Consider the following 20,001-nt stretch of genomic DNA (forward strand, 5'->3'; position numbering starts at 1 on the left):
CTACACTTTTAGGGAAAATAATATAGAAAATTCAACATCAATTTTCTATTCCAGTCAATCTAAATATGTACAGGTTGATCGGACATCAAACCAGAATGACCAGAAGACAACTGCCAAAGGGTGGATACTTAATTAGCGCACATATCCTTTCGATTAAAATTCCTGGTCAGCGAAGAATATAGAATTTGAATAAAATTAAACTTTTGCATTGTGGCAAATGTTCGAAGAAAATATTATGAACCACCAATTCAAAGTCAATTTATTTAAATAAATTAATGAATGACATGATCATCAATTTAAATTGTTTCCATAAAATTAATGTTTCTCTGCACCTCCATGACAATATCAATGCTACCCCACTCCCCACCCACCCAAATTGACTAAATTTACAAGAGTATATTGTTCAGAATCCAAAGAATTATATTTATAATCAAATACAGAACTCGCATTGAAATTATGATTAAAATCGGCGAAGCAAAAATCCCGTGAAAGATGTATCACCCCCGATTGTAGCCTGATCTCCACTTATACTATAAACCCTCAACCATACGGTATCGCCTGGAGAAAGCACAGCAGTAGCCATAGAACTAGACACAACCCAGTGATCCCCTCCATGCCCACTGCAATAAGTTCTTCCTAGTTGAGTGGTGTCTTTAACGATCTCGACAAATAAATGAGACTGGTTGTCACAGTTTATAGAATAGAAAAAGACGTAAATCCCTGGCGTCCTAGCTGCGAATATGCCGTTTGTATGCAGACTTCCTCCGATATTTTGTCTAATATCACTGAGAGCAATTGTCTGTCCAACGCTCATTTTCTCATTACTTCCACCATGAAATGCAGTAAATGCTACATGATCTGGAAGGTATAAATTTAACTAAAATCTAGGACGGTCGTTTGGGTCACTCAGAGAATACTTTTGCTGAGTCTATCAATTGTCACATCAAATTACCTGATGCAACTGGCTATTTACTTTCTTATTGTCTAAATTGTTCAGTTCTGGGTGATTTTGCTTTATCGACCCCAAAATGCATGTGAATGCTTGTTTCAGGGCAAACCCATGTCCAATTAAAAATTCAGTGATTGTATCATACAGAGCCATACCTTCTTGAAGACTCCCAGTTAACAGTCGACTTGCTCTGATTCTCAGATGCTCTGAAAGAGTAAGAGGGAACGAATCAAGCACACGGCTCATTTTTCCTTTCTCATGTACAGATTTTTCCGAAGTTAACACGAAATACATTTCTTTATTTTTATACCCGTTGAAACAACATATATAGTAGTTATCAAAAGATCGACTCATAGAAGAGACAAAGTTTGATCAAATATCCATCGATAGTTGATGCCAATTTTGAATTTACTTTGTGGAGGTAAATGCACAATTAAAATGATAAATACATGTAACATGTTGTAAATTTTGCATTTATCTCCACCCAGAAAATTCAAAATTGACGACAAAATAGATATCAAAGCTTATTAAATTGCTCTAGGAACTTGTAGAAAATCATACCGTGCAGTTCCTCATGCTGGGCATGCGTTGATAATGTTACAGATTGATAACTTCCAATAGTTTCCTCCTCATGATTTTTAGAGTCTTTGATGTTCAGTTCTTCGTTTCTAGAATGTTTGTATAGCTACACTGACAAAATGTATCCATAAAAATTCCTTCATTGTAAAATCACTTATTTTCATGGAATCAACATAATTTTCGTGTTTTGAGGGGAAAATTGTCCATATGTTATTTAAACTCGTGGTCGGAAGACACACTTTATGTTTAACTGTGAAATTTTAACATTTCGTGGAGTACATAAATTCATATCTATTCATAGCACGAAAACAATGAGACTAAAAATTAGTGATTTCCCGGTATGATTTATAAACAACATGCATCTTAACTTCTTATAATTTTCCTTTAAACATTTAACATAGCTTGTCAAAAATATTGCTCTTATTCTCATTTTACCTTGAAATGTTGTTTGGCTGTGACACATATAATAGTTTCTGTTCTTGTAACGTCTTTTTTAGCCACTGAAGCTCATGACTTTCTTTTACATATGCATTTTCAAGAAAATTGTTTTTCTCCTGAAGTTCTTGAACACTTGCTTGTAACGATCTCAGCAATGTAGACTGTTCAGCAACCACAGCTTTCAGTGCTTCAATGTCAGTGTGAATATCTGAGGAATGAACTGAATCTATAATGCCAACTGCAAAGGAAATAAAAAGCAGGCACCAAAATACATTCAACATGTCCTAAGTTATTTAGCCACTTTCTCTATTCCGATTTGTTACACGGACGCCTTTAGTTTACGGAACAATGCAATGTCGCTATGTCAGTATAATATAGGTTATCTTTGTCACGATTTATTAGAATGGAGTTAAAGATAATCAAAAGATATCAAAGGATTAATATAAAAACATTTTAACGATCGTTTAAGAACTAAAAGTACTTCCATCCCTCTTAAATAAAGATCTTGGATTACCGGTATATATATATATATATATATATATATATATATATATATATATATATATATATATATATATATATATATATATATATATTTATATATAAAGCACTAAAAACCAACAACACTGTATATCCTAAGTGTCGGATCTACTAAGTAGATACAAGGTCACGGATGGAAATTTATATAAAGCACTAAAAATGACCAACTACACGAACAATAATAATTGTCAAATTTTCGGGACGACCTGTCCCTTCCTCAGGACAAAGAAAAAAGTTAAGAAGTCATAAAAACAAAGGAAATAGAGAAACAACTAGCACTACTACTAAACTACCAAACACTAAATTTCAACATTTCAACCTTGAAGGTCACAAATGGGAGGACATGACAGTAGTGGATATTGACCATAATCCAAGATGGACAGACGCTCAGAGAAAAGGCAAGGAAAAGTTCTGGATGCACAGGCTGAAGTCATTCCGTCCTAATGGTACTAACAAACATAATTACTTCACCTGGATGAACGTGAACTAGACCCAATCTCGGATTGTAACAAACAAGTTCATTCTCTCTATATAGTGTAAACTTTACCGTTAATTCGCATAAGCAATTCTGGAACAACCTACCCAAATATTTACAGCTTACATTTTTGTTTATTTCTTTTATCCGATTTCCAGATTTATAATTTATCCAAATTCATATTATAAAATTGCCCTTCCACATTATCTTTCTTTAATTTCTTTTTATCATGTATAGTTACGCTATTTTGAGAGAATAAGACAATGTACGATTTACTGCTTGGTCCTAATTAATTAGCGATAATTAATTCGTTCAATTATGTAAATCGCACTTCACCAGAGTACACCCGATAGACCGGACGCAATTCATAGCGCTCCGGATTTCTTTGTTCACAACTGTTTATAAACTTCAAATTAAACATGTAACATTGTAAATATTTAGTGTTTGGTAGTTTAGTAGTAGTGCTAGGTGTTTTTGTTTCTCTATTTCCTTTGTTTTTATGACTTCGTAACTTTTTTCTTTGTCCTGAGGAAGGGACAGGTCGTCCCGAAAATTTGACAATTATTCTTGTTCGTGTAGTTGGTCATTTTTAGTGCTATATATATATATATATATATATATATATATATATATATATATATATATATATATATATATATATATATATATATATATATATATATATCCAATCAAGGACCCTCAAGGGGCATGTATAATAAAAAAAACAAAAGAATATAATCATGATTATCACAAGTGATGGCTGCATTAGGTGCAATATTGACCTGATCTTCGCTTGCAAAAGTTCTCAGCTAACAAATTACTAGTATAATTCACACGATGAAATATAAGTATTATATGCAATATGAAGGAGAACCAAACTGCCATACACCTCAATGAACAGACTAGGTTAAGAAGAAGTAGATACCAATAAGAAAGTAATCATAAAATTACTATCATAATGAAAGTATAACCATTATGTAAATTCATTCCAAGCAAACACATTTACACTTCTATACATTCACATATAAATATGTATTCATTCAAAATACACTTCCATATTTATGTACATTACATTACTTGAAATACACCTTCAAAGCAGAACAGTTTGTGGCTCTAAAAATAATATAGCAAAAAGTAAAAGTATATCTTTTGCTGACCTGCTGACCTGGCAGCATAAGGTACCAAAGGACGATGTCTTCTGAACAGTCTGGCGATATGTTCAGAGGAACCAGCTTGCTCGGTCTTTTACCCCAAGCAACCAAGACAGCTTACAGGAGGAAAACTTAACTTGTTGGCCTGGCTACTTGGGGTGCCTATTGAACAGTCTGATGGTATGAACTGTCAGTCTTGTTCCCCGAGTAGCCAAGACAGCTTATGAGTATAAAAGATCAAAGTGTATGACTTGAAGCGTAATGCATAATAATACAATTCTTCATAAATCATATTCCATTGTTCTGAATCATTTTACAGATTTGAGTAAGAATGTCAGTATTTTGAATGGCCATTAGCTACAGTGTATACGAGTATTTGGTCATTGTGTATCTTATTCAAATTTTTATTTATATACTCAGATACATAATAAATTACGTAAGAACATTAATAGAAAAGAAAGACAACAAATAGTCAATAAGATATTTTCTTGCATCAAGCCTTTTATGACTTAAATGCTGATCGGTTAGAAGTATCTTGTAGTTTAAAAGAATGAAAGGAAAAATGGAGCCAGTGAGGTAAATTTTGAGATGGGCAAAAAATGACATTTTCAGACAAAAAGCAGTGTGAGTTTTATCTAAACTTCTATATATCTTTAACCTCTCTATATGTGTGAAAAATTCTCGAATGAGAAGTAACACAACATACAATCAATCTATAGATCTTTTTTGTGGCAAAGTCTGTTGAGTGAATGTGAAAAATTTGTTAAAAAATTTTAATTGAAACCTATATTTAATATTTCTGCGCAATAAAGGAAAAAAAAAATGCTCTGAGTAAAAATATGTAGGTCTTAAGTTCCACGATATTAAATTTAACAAGTGTGTACATTTGAAGAATTTCCAATTAAATATCCTTCCACTACAAGAAGAAGTCCCCCATAAGTCTTGTTTCTTTATGATTTTGTGACCAGTTTTTGAATTGAATGTTTTATAATTTGCGTTGTTTAATGCAAATACGGTACTAAATTTGAATTGTAATAAATTGTTTTGAAGTGAAAGGTTCTGACTGAATTTTTCTTAAAAGCTGACAAGAGACAGTCCTCTTTAAAGAAAATGTATAATTCAATTTTCTTTTCAAATAAATGAACAGAATATTTGAAATGGAACCCAGATCAAATAATGACAAAATGAGGAAATTTGAACCAGAGGTTTCAGATATTTTGGCGATTTGGAATAAATCAAATGCCCCCCCCCCCCCCAAATAATGTAAAGATTCTGTAGATGACATCACTATATTTGACCTTTGTCCTCTTAATTTGAGCTTGACCTTTGTTGTACAAAAAGAATGAATGACCAATATATAGGATGTCTATTTTTTCTTCAAAATATGGTGAAAACATGTACGGCTTATTATTTTTCTTACAAAGATCCTTAATTATTGTGAAATTGATTTGATTAAAATTGATTTTTATACATATATTTGCATTTTCATTAAAGATCTGATAAAAAATATACAGAAGTAAATTGCAACATATGTTTATCAACATTCTTCTAATTTTTTTTTACTATGGGGATTACACATTTGACTTTTTTAAAACAAACGCATTATTTAGGTAAAGTGGATCTTCACAAGTATTTTTTTTTTAAAGATATTCATTTCCTAAGCTTATTTCACTCAGGTAGTTGATCGAGTCCACTTCATAGAAAAATGGTAAATATACACTTAGATGCCAAAGGGAATAAAATTAATCCTGAACGTGTGTTAGTCTAACACTTGGTTACACACGTTGATATCGATCGCACCATTCATATTGACATTGAATGGAATGCTGTCTATCATTTTGCATAGAAAAAGAAAGTAGACATTTCTCGGATGTCCTCTGGATTTATGCAGAAAAAAATGTTATACGGAAATATCGGTCGGCATGAAGCCTGGTTCTCTGTACCCTTTCTGTTGGCCTTGCACTAGATGAGCCAGAGCATCAGGATATTGTCACATGTGATGTTAATGGGAGACAATCATCCACGGATTAAATGTTGTAACAATTTATTAACAAATAATTTCTAAAAGAGGTATGCACGAGTATGTAGTATGTACTTTCTTGTTTACAAACCTCTAAATGTTGATTTTCAGTTTTTTCTGATTATCTGTAAGGATGTGTTTACGCTATTTTATAAATATGCATGCATTTAAACAATGTCTTAATGTTAACAACATTCATGTTCTTAATTAACGTCTATAATATTGACAGTTTAAAAAAAATATGACAACTCCAGTAAAAAAATTTTCCATTTATATTTCTGATTAAGCATGGAATACGACATCATTTATTTTGATCATTTGTGACTACTCAAGATCAACCAACTGTTGTAATAAGTAGTTAACAATTTCGTTATTAACGACAACATTCAGTAATATACTTTAGTTTATATCAAATATTTCGACCATTCTGTCTCAGTGTACAATATGCAATAAATAAGGTATGTTTGAGAAGGGGTAATTTGATGAAAACAAATTATAAAAAATGTCTGTGCTTGGCACGCGAGATATTTGTCTTAGGTAATGTCACTTGGTAAATTGTGAATGTAATTTAATTGTAGATGTCTTTGTCCGATGGATTAGTGGTAAAAATTTGCGACTTTTGTGCTGAACCCGTGAGTTTGTTCTGTACAATTTGTAACGAAGGACTCTGTCAATTATGTGTATCTGGGCACTTAGAAACTGACAACAAAAGTGGCCATTTTGTTTGCCTGTACAGAGAAAGGTTTTCTGGCAAATGCAAGGGATTTTTGTGCAGAATACACACAACAAACACGTGTGAATGGACCTGTACTTCCTGTTCCCAGCCTGTCTGTGACGTATGTTTAAAGATCCATTCAATACATAATGTGATAAGAATACACACTTTAATAAGGCGGAATATCAAACAACTTAAAGATGAACTGTTTACATTAAATGTACACTTTAAACCGTATTACGAGAAGATGAAAAAAGACATTTATTCATGTATTGATGGACAGATAGGGAAAATCAATACCGTGAGTCAAGTTTTGGCGCCCTTTTCAAATTCTCAAACATCGCAACGATTTGCATTTAATTTTGAATGGAAAGAATGTTCTCGGAAGCTATTGAGAAGAGCAGATACTGCATTAAAACAATTCAGTGTAAGTCTACCTCAGGACATTTTATTTCTTGCTCTTAAGATCGAAAGAAGGACAAAAATTATCGAAGATTATTCACAAGAAATAGCAACAAACTTACTGGACTACAATTTTCTACAAAAGTTACATGTTCGTGTAAACTTCAATCCAATGATTACAAAATTAAGTGCCAAGAATTGCTTTTCTGAAGTATTTAAAACAATCGAAACATATAGACCGACGAATTCAGCCGGAAAGCAAGCAAGAAAGAAATTTCAAGTACAGTGCGATTTTAACTCAAGTCCATCGTTTTTACCAGAACGTCCACACCTGTATCCAAAACCAATGAAAATGGTGACCACTATCAGAAAGAGTGAAAAAGAGCTTTCTATTCCGAACGTGTACAATGACTCATCTCATTTTATTGTCAGTAACCTGGAAGGTCCAGTGTACTTGGTGACAGTGCTTGTATTTTCTCATGATGGAACTTCCCGCATGCATGGCCTGTCGGTACAGAATCTCCACGGAGAAGTTGTATGTGAGAAGAGTACCGAGGTGGTAACTCATAAAAGTCCTCTGCACTGTGCTATGGCTTTGATATCAAATCAAAAGTACCTCATAGCCGTTTATGATGTGCTGATGGAATTTGATCTTGAAGAAACTTTTGTAAAAACGTTGCGTAAAGAACAGTACTGGAGGTACATAGATGTAAGCTGCACGTACACAGGCTTCCTGCTCATTGTCCAAGAGAAGAAGCAGAGAGGTCGTCATCGAGAATACAGAATTTCAAAATGTGATTACTGCGGAAGGGTTCTACAAGTAATTAAATTTGATAAGAGTTTTGTTCACTATCCGTTCAAAATTCAGGAGGATATACATGGTGACGTTTGGCTTATAGATAAAGGTACAGGTAGGTTACTTATTTTAGATCCGACTGGAAAAGCAGAAGGGACATACCAAGCAAAAGACTTTGGGAAACCACATCTTCTTTTGTGTGACAAATTTGGGAACACTGTTGTCTACAGTCGAGGACAACCAGCAATTCATTTTATTGGTGAAAATCTGACAGAGATACAACCAATCAAATTGAGAGGGACTGTTATAAGAAGTCTATGTTGTGATAATGAAGACAGACTTATCTGTTTGTGTGACTCTGGTGAGGAGGAGTTTGAAATTCAGATTTTTACTTATATGGGATAGTTCAAAGAGGTGAACTAGACATTGGATTCCAGTTTCAATGAACGACTTTATTTCAATACGGATTGTTAGATGAATGATATCTTGTATTTCTTAAAATTGTATCTTGATAGACCCTTTATGTGAAACAAATATAGGTCATATAATTATCAAACCTCAATATCTCATATTTATGGCGTTATTTTGATCAATCTTAGTTTTTTTTCTTCTTTTTTATCAAATATAGGTACATGTGTTAGCCTTGCAAGATCGAGTCCAGTCCTAAAAATAGACCTTAAAATTATCTCTATTCAAAATTTTATCAAAGCTATACTGCATTGAAATGATTTTAAATTTATTCAAGAATTTTCATAGTTATCAGCAAGTATCCTTTTTGAATATCTGAAATATTGTATGGTGATGTATGATAATGATATTTTTTTCAGTTTTCTTAAGAGAGGCAGAGATTGAACAAACGAAATCTAACAACTAAAATTATCGAAACGCGGCGCATTACTCTGCCTCTTCTCTCAACTATAGCTTTGTTTGAAGTTCGTGAGTTATTTGTTATCAAGTATTGGTGAATAAAATTATTTTTTCATGTCTTCAATAGGCAAAACTTCAGTTGTCATTCCACGTCAGTCAACTGTGCGTCATTCTCACGAATTTTTGAAACATGGTTATGATATGATATATTCTGCAAATGTTGGTCTTTAACGAATGAATTCGAACACAATTGTTTTCTACAGGGATATTACACACGTAACAAAGGATAGTTGCTTTATGTCCAGAGGTAGTTGACTTGATTTAATTACTTGGGAGAAAAAATATTGTTCCTGGTGCATTTCCTTCTTTGCTACCACCTGTGTTTTTTCATTGTTACGATTTTTCCATCGGTTTTATTTGGTTTATCCAGGGATATATGTACATGAGTATTTATCCTTTTTTCGTTAATTTTGCGATTTTCATACTCAAAAGGAAAACAAATGAAGATGTATTAATTTGTTTAATATTTAACAAACAGGTAAACATCAAAACATACAGAAAGATTCAGTACAACAATGATAGACATTAAGGATAATAAAAGACGACAAACAATAACATTAAATAAGATATAATAAAAAATATTTAAATTTCTGAAAAAAATAAGCATCGCAGAAATCTGAATTAAATGTTAATGTATTGATATATTTAGTATGTAGGTTTAACGAGTTTCAATTGAAATGATTGTGTCATTTCATAATTGTAGGTAAGAACATTGAACATGATATTATACTTTTATATCACAGTGAGCTATTAGCCAGACAAAGCCTGCGGGTATCAATAATCAATATTTTTTAGGTTCAAACAAAGAGGAAATCATTTCTTCATTTAAAAAAAATGCGATAAGATTAATATATTTCGTTTGAGTATTAAATCGAAGAAAGACGTACATGTGATGATTTTAATACAATGGACTAACTTAAAAGTAACACATTGCTTTGTTGTTGTTAAATTATCTAGGTATTTTTAGATCGGTACCTGTATATTCGAAAATTTGGCAACAAACTGGACTTTTAGGGTGAAATTAAATCTGCGTACGACATTGACTACGAAAACGATCAAATAACGGCTACGTTTTCGTGAACGTTTTATCAACCCTGTTCATGGCACAAGTATCTTAACATCTTCTCTAGGATAAGAATTCTATTTATTTATTTTTTGGGGTGGGGTGAGGTGAATTTAATGAGAACATCGTGAAATTATGCATATTTGGATTGAGGTATAACTGAACGCTGAAGATATCGAAGCTTTCATATTTTAAATTTACTGATAGTCGCTGTTGTCAAAGTCCAGTTTCATTGTAAATTATTGATATTGAAGCAATGAGCATGCTATTCACTACATGTAAATAATGTGTCCATGGAAATGGATTTCTTTTTGTGATTCCTGAGCATGCGTATTCGTCGCCTCGTTTTGGGTGACTGATCTTTGGCCGGAACAGGATCTGACGTCGCGATCTCCAGACATGGATCTTTTCTCACCAGGTAGCATTTTGATTTAGCGTCATTTAATTTTGATATCCACATATCCTGTTGAACAAAGTGATAATAGAATTGATAAAATCATATTAGAAATAAACTTACGTTTTGTAGTTATGAAACATTTTATTTGAAAAATTAAGGGCTCTGATATAATGAAGAGAGACAATGTAAGAAGTTTATAAATATTAATTTTTGATGTCATATTTGTTTTACCAACTCTGGAATACTTAGGGATAAGAAATACTTTTAAACAAGTCTACTTGTTACATGTAGTTATTAAGATATGTTAGCTATTTAATTGTTATTTGCTAACAAGGGCATTTCAAATATTATTATTGCATTGAAAACAAAATTCTTATCAACATTTCTGCCTACTAAACATAAAACTAGTATATAATTTATAATGATTACCTTTGTAAATTCTGAGGGGCACTGGAGAGTGTATAATCCTATGACTTGTTGCAATGTACTCACTTGTACCAAAACTAAAGCATTCTTTATATTACTACCTGAAATAAAACTGATTAATTTTACAATTGAAGATTATTCCATGTGAAGAGGAACAACTTTTGTATGATGAGAACATAAAAAAATATAAACATCTACTTAGTTTTTTTCCCCCAGATATGTTCTATTTCTATAACTATAAGAATGGGCATGTACCTGAGGTGTCGTATGTGTCCACGTCATGAATTTTTAGACATCTTAGTTCAATAGGTTGTCTATACACAACGTAGAAGGATTTATTGTCTGTTTGACCAAGATCAGACGGTTTCTGAAATGAGACGAAAAATCTTGCTTGCTTTATCAATTATGAATTGAGATACTCTGATAATTACGACTAGATTTTGACCCGTGCGTGCACGGGTTGACATTGTTATGAATGCATCCATGTGCATATCGGACATTTACAAAATAGATACATCGACACATTCATATTGTAAGATATTTTTGAAATAAACAATGAATGTTAATATAATTCTGGTTTTTTTGTGTTTGTTTTGTTTTGTTTTTGTTTTTGTTTTTTTTAAATTGTTGCGTAATGGCGTAGCGCAGAATGGGTTTGACCACCAGTTAGCTATAAATCAAGTCTTGAGTTCGAATCACGCCGGAGCTTACATAAATTTCACCTTTCCAAACAAATTTAACAAAAGAAATTATGGATCGATGTTCATTGAAAATGTGATAACAGCAAAGAGTTGAGCACACTGCTGATACATATCAAGCAAAGTAATGAAAATGAAGAATTGTGCTAAGCTGGTATTTTTACACAGTCAATTATTAAAGAAAAGGTGTAAAAAATTTTGTAACAATTTTTACACTGCAGGTCTCAACTTTTTCAAAATATGACCTCAACAATAAAAGAGTTAAGCACTGCTAATACATATACTTTATATATACACAGGTAATATACACAGGTAATAGACAGGTATATAATCTGTAAAAGACTGTCTGTTTTGATAAAAATTAATGTAATATCCTTGAATTAGTACATAGAAAAAGTAATAAAAATAGAAGCTTAATTGAGAAAAAATAAAAACAAATTGGTAATCTTCAAGTACCAATGATGTTTAAAATACATAAAACAAAAGACAGTATTCTTCCGATTTATCGGTATTAAAGGCCAAAAATTCGAGTCTATAATTTTTATATAGTAGTTATTGTAATTTTTGGCGGAAAAAGAATGCCTACTTCACTAAGATGTGATTCTAACTGGAGTTGTAACACCCCCCCCCCCTCCCTTCAGTTCCCCTCAAAAAGCATAAAAGAAAGGAGGGATAAAATAAATCGGGTAGTTACAATAATGTTGCTCCTACGATCATGAGCTTTTTGCCTCCGTTGAGATGGCGAGAGATATAAATAACATATAATAAATGTGTCTCCGAGATGGCAAATGATTACCCACGTGGCCACAATATCACATTTGTATGGATATAAACTCAGAAACGATTACGATAATACAAACATATAGACGTCAGAAGCAAATTGAAAGTGGGGTGGCTATTTGATAGTGGGGGGGGGGGGGGGGCTAAACCAACGAAAAAAGGTAAGCCCCAGTTTTCAATGCCTATATTATGCCTATCTTTGCAAAAAAAAGTGGGGGGGGGGGGGCTAAGCCCCCCTAGCCCCCCCCCCCCGTTCCGACGCCTATGACAAATACGTGTAAATATTCATTGGAAATTTACTATATATTCTGTTCATATACATTAAAGATTTCTTATTAGAGAAATTATACAATAACAAATATATATCTACTTAGTATATACTTTTGTCTTCTCTGATTTGAACACACTCTCGACCTACGGCTCATACATTCGTGTATAAGAGAGAAACGAACGACAACTCTGCAAGGGAGATTGATTTGAACACCGTGATTTAGCGTGGATGTTATGCGCACGCGCAAGATTGTAAAATCCAAAAAATCCAGATGATTTCCGGAATTTTTTTTAGGAATTTTCGTTGATTATTAATTAGCGAAGCTTAATTGAGAAAAAATAAAAACAAATTGGTAATCTTCAAGTACCAATGATGTTTAAAATATATCAAATAAAAGACGGTACTCTTCGGATTTATCGGTATTAAAGGCCAAAAATTCGAGTCTATTATTTTAATATAGTAGTATAGATATACATGTATATTGTTTTCATAATCATATTTATACCTTTCAAAAAGAGATGCATAATATAATAACAAAAGAGACTCTAGACCGTTTGGTTAATATTTGCTGTATTTCAACTCACCTTTCTTCCTCGTTTGGTTTTTGTAATTAATAGCAGGTCATCAAATAAAAAGAGATAAACATCTACATTTTTCGTTGTTTCTGAAATAAATGTCGGTCTATACTTTAACCAAGATTTGCAAATAAAAAGAATCTACTATTGGAATAGAGGTTCTGTATGTTACTAAAATGGAATGACAGCATTAAAAATAACACATTGAATAAGAAGGGGTCAATACATCTATTTTAAATTTAAGAACTAACTTTTGTTGCACACTTTGAACTTTTTTCATTAGGCTCATTGTAAGACTGGAAACAAATCAATTAAGATTTAAACAATGATTTTTTTATTCAGTTGAAAAAATCTAAATCTATGCAACACAATCAGCTTATATTTGATCGATTATCTATTTAGTGGATCTGGTTAAGATGTTATACTTCTATACATATTGCTAAAAGTAATACGTTTTTACAAACTGCTTAGCAATGTTTTATTAGAAATATTCTTACTGGTGTGTCACCTTAAAAAAATTTAATGTATTCCATGTGGATATTTTTATTCTGTTTTAATTTGCTTCATTGGTAGGCGACATAAGTCACCTAATTTGACATATATAAACAATGAGATCATCAGCAATAAATATTACATGATAATCAATGGTTTTCTGAAAAGTTGCATTATTATAAATATAATTTGAGAGAATAATGTTTTTTTACAAATACTTACGAATTAAAGTAAGTTGTCCCTCGTGGAGAAGGAGCCGATGTGGACAGGAAAGAAGTGAGGAACAGGGTTGTGATGAGAACGATGATCGTAAACACTGCAACGATAGATTGTGAAAGCCATGATCGTAAACACTACGATAGATTGTGAAATCGATGATCGTAAAGACTACAACGATAGATTGTGAAAGCGATGATCGTAAACACTACGATAGATTGTGAAATCGATGATCGTAAACACTACAACGATAGATTGTGATAACGATGATCGTAAACACTAACGACAGATTGTGATGAGAACGATGATCGTAAACACTACAACGATAAATTGTGAAAACGATGATCGTAAACACTACGATAGATTGTGAAATCGATGATCGTAAACACTACAACGGTAGATTGTGATAACGATGATCGTAAACACAACAACGATAGATTGTGATAACGATGATCGTAAACACTACAACGATAGTTTGTAATTAGAACAATGATCGTAAACACTACAACAATAGATTGTGAAAGCGATGATCGTAAACACAACAACGATAGATTGTGATGAGAACGCTGATTGTAAACACTATAACGATAGATTGTGAAAACGATGATCGTAAACACTACAACGACATATTGTGATGAGATCGATGTGAAACACTACAACGATAGATTATGATGAATACAATGTGAAACACTACTCCGATAAATTGTAAATAAAATGTATCAGATGGAACTTGAAATCTCGCATTATGCGTCTCAGGGACAATATACAAACCTCTGGAATGTATGTACGAGGATTAAGATCTGTTACAATGGGTCACATTATCTGTTGTCTGAGTTCTAAACCAATACAAACCTCTGGAATGTATGTACGAGGATTAAGATCTGTTACAATGGGTCACATTATCTGTTGTCTAAGTTCTGAACCAATACAAACCTCTGGAATGTATGTACGAGGATTAAGATCTGTTACAATGGGTCACATTATCTGTTGTCTAAGTTCTAAACCAATACAAACCTCTGGAATGTATGTACGAGGATTAAGATCTGTTACAATGGGTCACATTATCTGTTGTCTGATTTCTAAACCAATACAAACCTCTGGAATGTATGTACGGGGATCAAGATCTGTTACAATGGGCCACATTATCTGTTGTCTGAGTTCTAAACCAATACAAACCTCTGGAATGTATGTACGAGGATCAAGATCAGTTACAATGGGCCACATTTGCTGTTGTCTGAGTTCTAAACCAATACAAACCTCTGGAATGTATGTACGGGGATCTAGATCTGTTACAATGGGCCACATTATCTGTTGTCGGAGTTCTTGTAAACGTTGTGTGTTCCGTTCTCTCCTCATTTTTTCATCCAAGCACTCTAAAGCATATACAAACAATATTCGAATGGACTTCTTAATAATTGATTAAAAGTACTTTGAAATTCTTCTTTATGATTCTATTACGGAAGGGTTTTAGTCATCATTAATATATTATTTGATAATTCAAAATCAATGTTTTGTTAACTTACGCAGGGATATCTCTACTTTGCCGATAGTCAATGCCAGAATACTTTTATCATAATCCGATGACGTGTATTTCCTTATGTTGGCCAGGAGCAGAGGAAGTTTTGTGCAATGCTGCATCGGAGCCACCAAGAAGTCATTTAACTGTAACCTTCGACATCGAGGATCCAGAGAACACCACTGAAAAGGGTGAAATTTATATGTATGTTGAGTCAATCTGATTAAAATTAATCAGTTTGCAAATCAATTATTACACCATTGATCCACGCCATAAAAAAAAGTAGATCAAGGATCAGATTTTATTCTGACTATATGTTGAATCTATCACTTCATGTTTTAGACATGTTTATTAGATCTATGCCTGTTATTCTGTCCTTCAGGTAAAAAATCAGGAACTAAGCATGCAATATGCCTACAGACAATTCCATCAAATTCTTTCTATAGTAAAATGTTTAACCATAAGTAAACCGTTATTTTCATTACCGTGAACTAAAAATAAAACAACCGTGGAATCATCACAGTTCATAGGAGACGAAAGTTTAGTGTCAATATATCACTTCATTGATTCTTTTGTATATATGAGTTACACTAAATTTTTGAATGTCCAAAAACTTCACGATTCTACATTGTGACTAAGGAACTTTGACAAATTCAGTAAATTATAGTCCTCTATGATGTATACATTTTGACTAATTTTTATGTTATGTTGCATGCAGAACAAATGCTTTTCAAATTTGAGTGCTTTTCCTATAGTCTTTTATTTTTCAAAAAAAAAAAAAAAAGAAATTAAAAATTAAAAATTGTATCTGTGAAAACTTTTGATAAGAGTTTTGTTGTATGGAAACAAATACTCAAAATGTAATTCAATTGTAGAGGTAAGCAAACATAGTTTAAAAAAACAAACTGTAGGCGAATCTTTAAATCAGCTTACCTTTTCAAACTCCACAAAATTCTCGTTTTTCCTAAGTTTCTCTACATACTCTAAGCACTTGGAATATGAGATGCAGTATGTGTGATAGACATTACCATCATCAGATAGTTTAGAGAACTGGAAAATCACAAAAATGGACACTCTATAGTCGCTATTGCTTTGAAAAACTTTGTATAAATGATAACGAAAATGCTGAGATATATTATGTACATTTCTTAGTAACTCTTTTATCTACCTGTATATATTCTTTAGAATTGATATAATTATTCTCAATAGGTATTGAAGTAGAAAAATAACAATCTTGATTTACCAGATAAATTCATAAACTTTAAATAGTATTTATAATTTCACTACACAAGCAATACGCATTTGTGAAATGTTCTTAAGAATCAATCTTGTTAGAGATTAGAAAGTGATAAATAACACCCATTCTATCCAAATTGATCACATCTATTTTAAATATAATCTACCTTATCTAATGCTTCAACCAGAGATGATGCTGGCCAGATCTCCTCCGATTTCATGCTTCGTAATAATACAGTGATGAGTTCCTTACAAAATGTGTAGCTTACCTACAATAAACAAAATTATAATATGACGCATTATAACCCCTTCTCACCTCGCAATCAACTTTGTTCATCACAAAAATATTTGGATGAGGAAATTTGTTAATTGAAATACATGTTTTTTTTTTAAAATGTCTCACTAAATATTAAATTTATTGTGCTACCCAATCTAGGTAATAATTTTAACAAACGTAAGGTATAAAATAAGAAAATAAGTGTTTGTAGTTTACTCTCACAAAACATAAAAAAAATCATTATTGAGAGAAATATTCGGCAATGAAATTTTGAATGATGAATCTAATCTTAATCTTTAGTTGGCAGTTTTTCTTTAACTTTTATGAGTCATGCATGAGAACCCTCTTTACAGATTTGTTAAATTGCTAACTTATTTTATCAAAAAAGATATTCAAAAGATGTTGACGATAAATAAATAGAAAAAAGAATATATTTATCATCTCCTTCATAATATATGAGGAGAAGTAATTTAAGAAAAAAAAAAAAAACCATATCATTACAGTTTCATGTTTATTTATTTATTTATTTATTTATTTTTTTTTTTTTTTGCTTGCTTACTTTGCGTGATATTAATCCAGAATGAATACGTAAAGTAATGAATCCAGTGAATCTGACTATAAACTTACTCGAAATATGGAAAAACATAATCATGAAAATGAAGCTAATGCTCACGTAACACAGTTCGTCCAGATTACTGAAAATTTCATTAGGCTCTGCAAACATTAAATGATCGTCAACTTGAAGCCTTTTTAAAGGTTCCATGAAGCACTGAAACGAAATTGACAACCAATATCAAATATGTACGAATTTATGCTTCTTGAGAATAAAAAGTATTTTAGATTAAGATTAAGATCTTTCAAAAAGTAATAGAATACAGGTTTGTACGTATGTTGTTTAATTATATATTAAAAAAAGCATACAATAATTTTTAAACTCAGTAAATCTACAAGAAAAAAAGGAAACTAAATTTTATGAGCTATTAGTTTACTAATAATACGCACGATTTACACAGAAATTCATAAACATATATCATATCATATAGATATATTAGTTAAGTAATGAAGCTTATATTGAAAGTCCTTTCAACGTATTAATGGAAAAATTCAATTTATTCTTACAAAACCAAGTAAATGGGACATTACGCACATCACATATAAAACGTATATACATATAAAACTGTGGGTCAAGCAAAAAAAAAACAAAAAACAAAAAAACAAAAAACAAAAAAAAAAACAAAAACAAAAAAAAAAAAAAACAAAAACAAACAAAAAACAAAAAACAACTAATTAAGCTTGCTAGGGCGAACAGACCAGTTAAATGGATTTGATCTTTAATATTATGTCGTTCATTGTTTCGCATGTGAATACAGTAATTTGTAATATTGTTTCTGTTCTTTCATCTTATCTAATTAAAATCAGATTTATGTTTACTACGTAAAGGTATGTATTCTTCTACTCATCGAGATATTTCCTTTTTCTGCTATCTGCGACATTGGTATTTCAAATATTTCCTGCCTAGCTAAAATATCAACGTCATATGTATTGTTCATAGCATAACAAATAGGTTCTAAAAGGATGTGATTATATATTTTTTGTAGTAAAACCTCTCATACATGAAATGCATGACGTTTAAATCATTTTCGCAATTATTTGCGTATATTTCCGATTTACAGATTCATAAATATTTACTGCTCTTACCGTAATGGTAATTGTTTGATGTGAGTAAAATTTGATACACAAGAAGACTAATTTAGATATACAATATAATGTATGACGTTAAATTCTGGTCAAATACTTTATCTCAGTGACGATCATTAATGAAGAAAAATAGTTTTACAATTCTTTCTTCCTACAGTCATAAATCAAATTATGTTCAAAATATGTAGAACATAACACTTTCAAAATTTTCCTGCTGCATTTATTTTCCTATGGACGATTGAAGCTGATACTTGCAATAAATAGAGTTGACGCCAAATAAAAATTCTGGATGCTTTCTTTATTTTTATCATTCTGAGCACATGTTACTTGCATTATCAAATTCAAACTGGTAGAGGCATAATCCCAACTCAGTTTATCAAAATCAGACAAAAGTCTAGATAAGTAGACAAATGTCAAAGATTTCGAACACTCTCTATACCATAAAAATGAATACGTTATGACTTTTTCCATAATGCTTTAAACCTAATCACAAAAACTGTGGCATTTTTCTACCTTTAGAAAATCTAAACATTTTATATCAGCAATCACGTATGTCTAACAAAAGATTTTTCAATGATGTTTTAAAGTCTATGCCAAAATTTTGGAATTAATTTGTTTTAACAAATATTAACCATTACGTACGTGTTTCAGGACCATGAGATGATCTATAAGAAATACACATTCGCTTGTAAAGAGTTCCCATATTGCCTCTCTTCTTTTCCTTTCTATATCGGGCAGTTTCAGGGGTTTTTCATCGTTTTCTGTCCTTGCAATCAGGTCAGACCAATGGAAAGACTTTGAAAAAAAAAAACTTTCAATCAATCACCGATATCGATCATAAAAAGAAATTCATTAGATATTGTGCGTATTTGGGAATAATATATTCAATAAAAACCTGGTGTAATTATCAATTTTCTTTTAATATTCTTTAATAAGTACGCTAGAGAGCTCAAACACAATAAGCAATTCTTTCTCTCCGGCCTTTGAATGAATGGATTTTTTTTTTTTTTGCATCAACTGATTTTGTTTCTAATTACTAGTACCGGTACATTTTTTTCAAAAGAAAAAAAATATGCCTCTGTCTTACCTTGTACCCTGAGAGATCATTGTCTGAGAATTTTGACGGAGTAAGTGTAGCGAGAGCCTCGCTCAGCTTCGTTATTTCATCTTTACTTCTGGCGCGGATCTAAAACCATTTATCTTTATGAAAATGAATTTTTCCTATTGCAATTATCTTAATTAATGTATCAGATATTTATAATTAGTTTTACTTCTTGAAAATGTTCTAAAGCCTTCAAGAAATATATACATTCTCATGCAATTTATGATTATACATTATATATGCTTTTGTTTTTTCCACACGA

The 20,001-nt window shown here is 31.7% G+C and overlaps 3 protein-coding genes across 3 annotated transcripts in view; 1 reads left to right on the forward strand and 2 right to left on the reverse strand.

Annotated features, from left to right (window-relative positions):
* Positions 1–374: 374 nt before the first annotated feature.
* On the reverse strand, positions 375–5,969 carry LOC133203512 (uncharacterized). Its single transcript, XM_061339287.1, has 5 exons — positions 5,933–5,969; positions 1,964–2,204; positions 1,511–1,617; positions 1,105–1,155; positions 375–858 (listed from the first exon to the last, which is right to left on the reverse strand). Exons 1-5 carry the CDS (start codon positions 5,967–5,969, stop codon positions 461–463), a joined length of 834 nt encoding a protein of 277 aa, XP_061195271.1. The 3' UTR covers positions 375–460.
* A 146-nt stretch (positions 5,970–6,115) lies between these two features.
* Positions 6,116–9,368, forward strand: LOC133203575 (uncharacterized). Its single transcript, XM_061339346.1, has 2 exons — positions 6,116–6,202; positions 6,731–9,368. The coding sequence occupies exon 2, from the start codon at positions 6,731–6,733 to the stop codon at positions 8,468–8,470; it is 1,740 nt and encodes a 579-aa protein (XP_061195330.1). The 5' UTR covers positions 6,116–6,202; the 3' UTR covers positions 8,471–9,368.
* A 107-nt stretch (positions 9,369–9,475) lies between these two features.
* The window catches only part of LOC133203435 (pleckstrin homology domain-containing family G member 7-like), a 38,886-nt gene continuing 28,360 nt past the window's right edge, over positions 9,476–20,001 (reverse strand). Inside the window, exons 6-17 of the mRNA XM_061339214.1 lie at positions 19,725–19,823; positions 19,280–19,432; positions 17,613–17,708; positions 16,830–16,931; positions 16,360–16,476; positions 15,434–15,608; positions 15,168–15,283; positions 13,917–14,010; positions 13,212–13,291; positions 11,134–11,245; positions 10,882–10,979; positions 9,476–10,518 (exon numbers count right to left, since the gene is read on the reverse strand). Coding sequence (XP_061195198.1) covers positions 10,321–10,518; positions 10,882–10,979; positions 11,134–11,245; positions 13,212–13,291; positions 13,917–14,010; positions 15,168–15,283; positions 15,434–15,608; positions 16,360–16,476; positions 16,830–16,931; positions 17,613–17,708; positions 19,280–19,432; positions 19,725–19,823 — 1,440 coding nt within the window. The 3' untranslated portion in view covers positions 9,476–10,320. The remainder of the gene's footprint in view (positions 10,519–10,881; positions 10,980–11,133; positions 11,246–13,211; positions 13,292–13,916; positions 14,011–15,167; positions 15,284–15,433; positions 15,609–16,359; positions 16,477–16,829; positions 16,932–17,612; positions 17,709–19,279; positions 19,433–19,724; positions 19,824–20,001) is intronic.

This window comes from Saccostrea echinata, unplaced genomic scaffold, assembly GCF_033153115.1.
Source record: "Saccostrea echinata isolate AGI-Se365-2 ecotype Australia unplaced genomic scaffold, CSIRO_AGI_Sech_v1 ptg000051l, whole genome shotgun sequence".
NCBI lineage: Eukaryota > Metazoa > Mollusca > Bivalvia > Ostreida > Ostreidae > Saccostrea > Saccostrea echinata.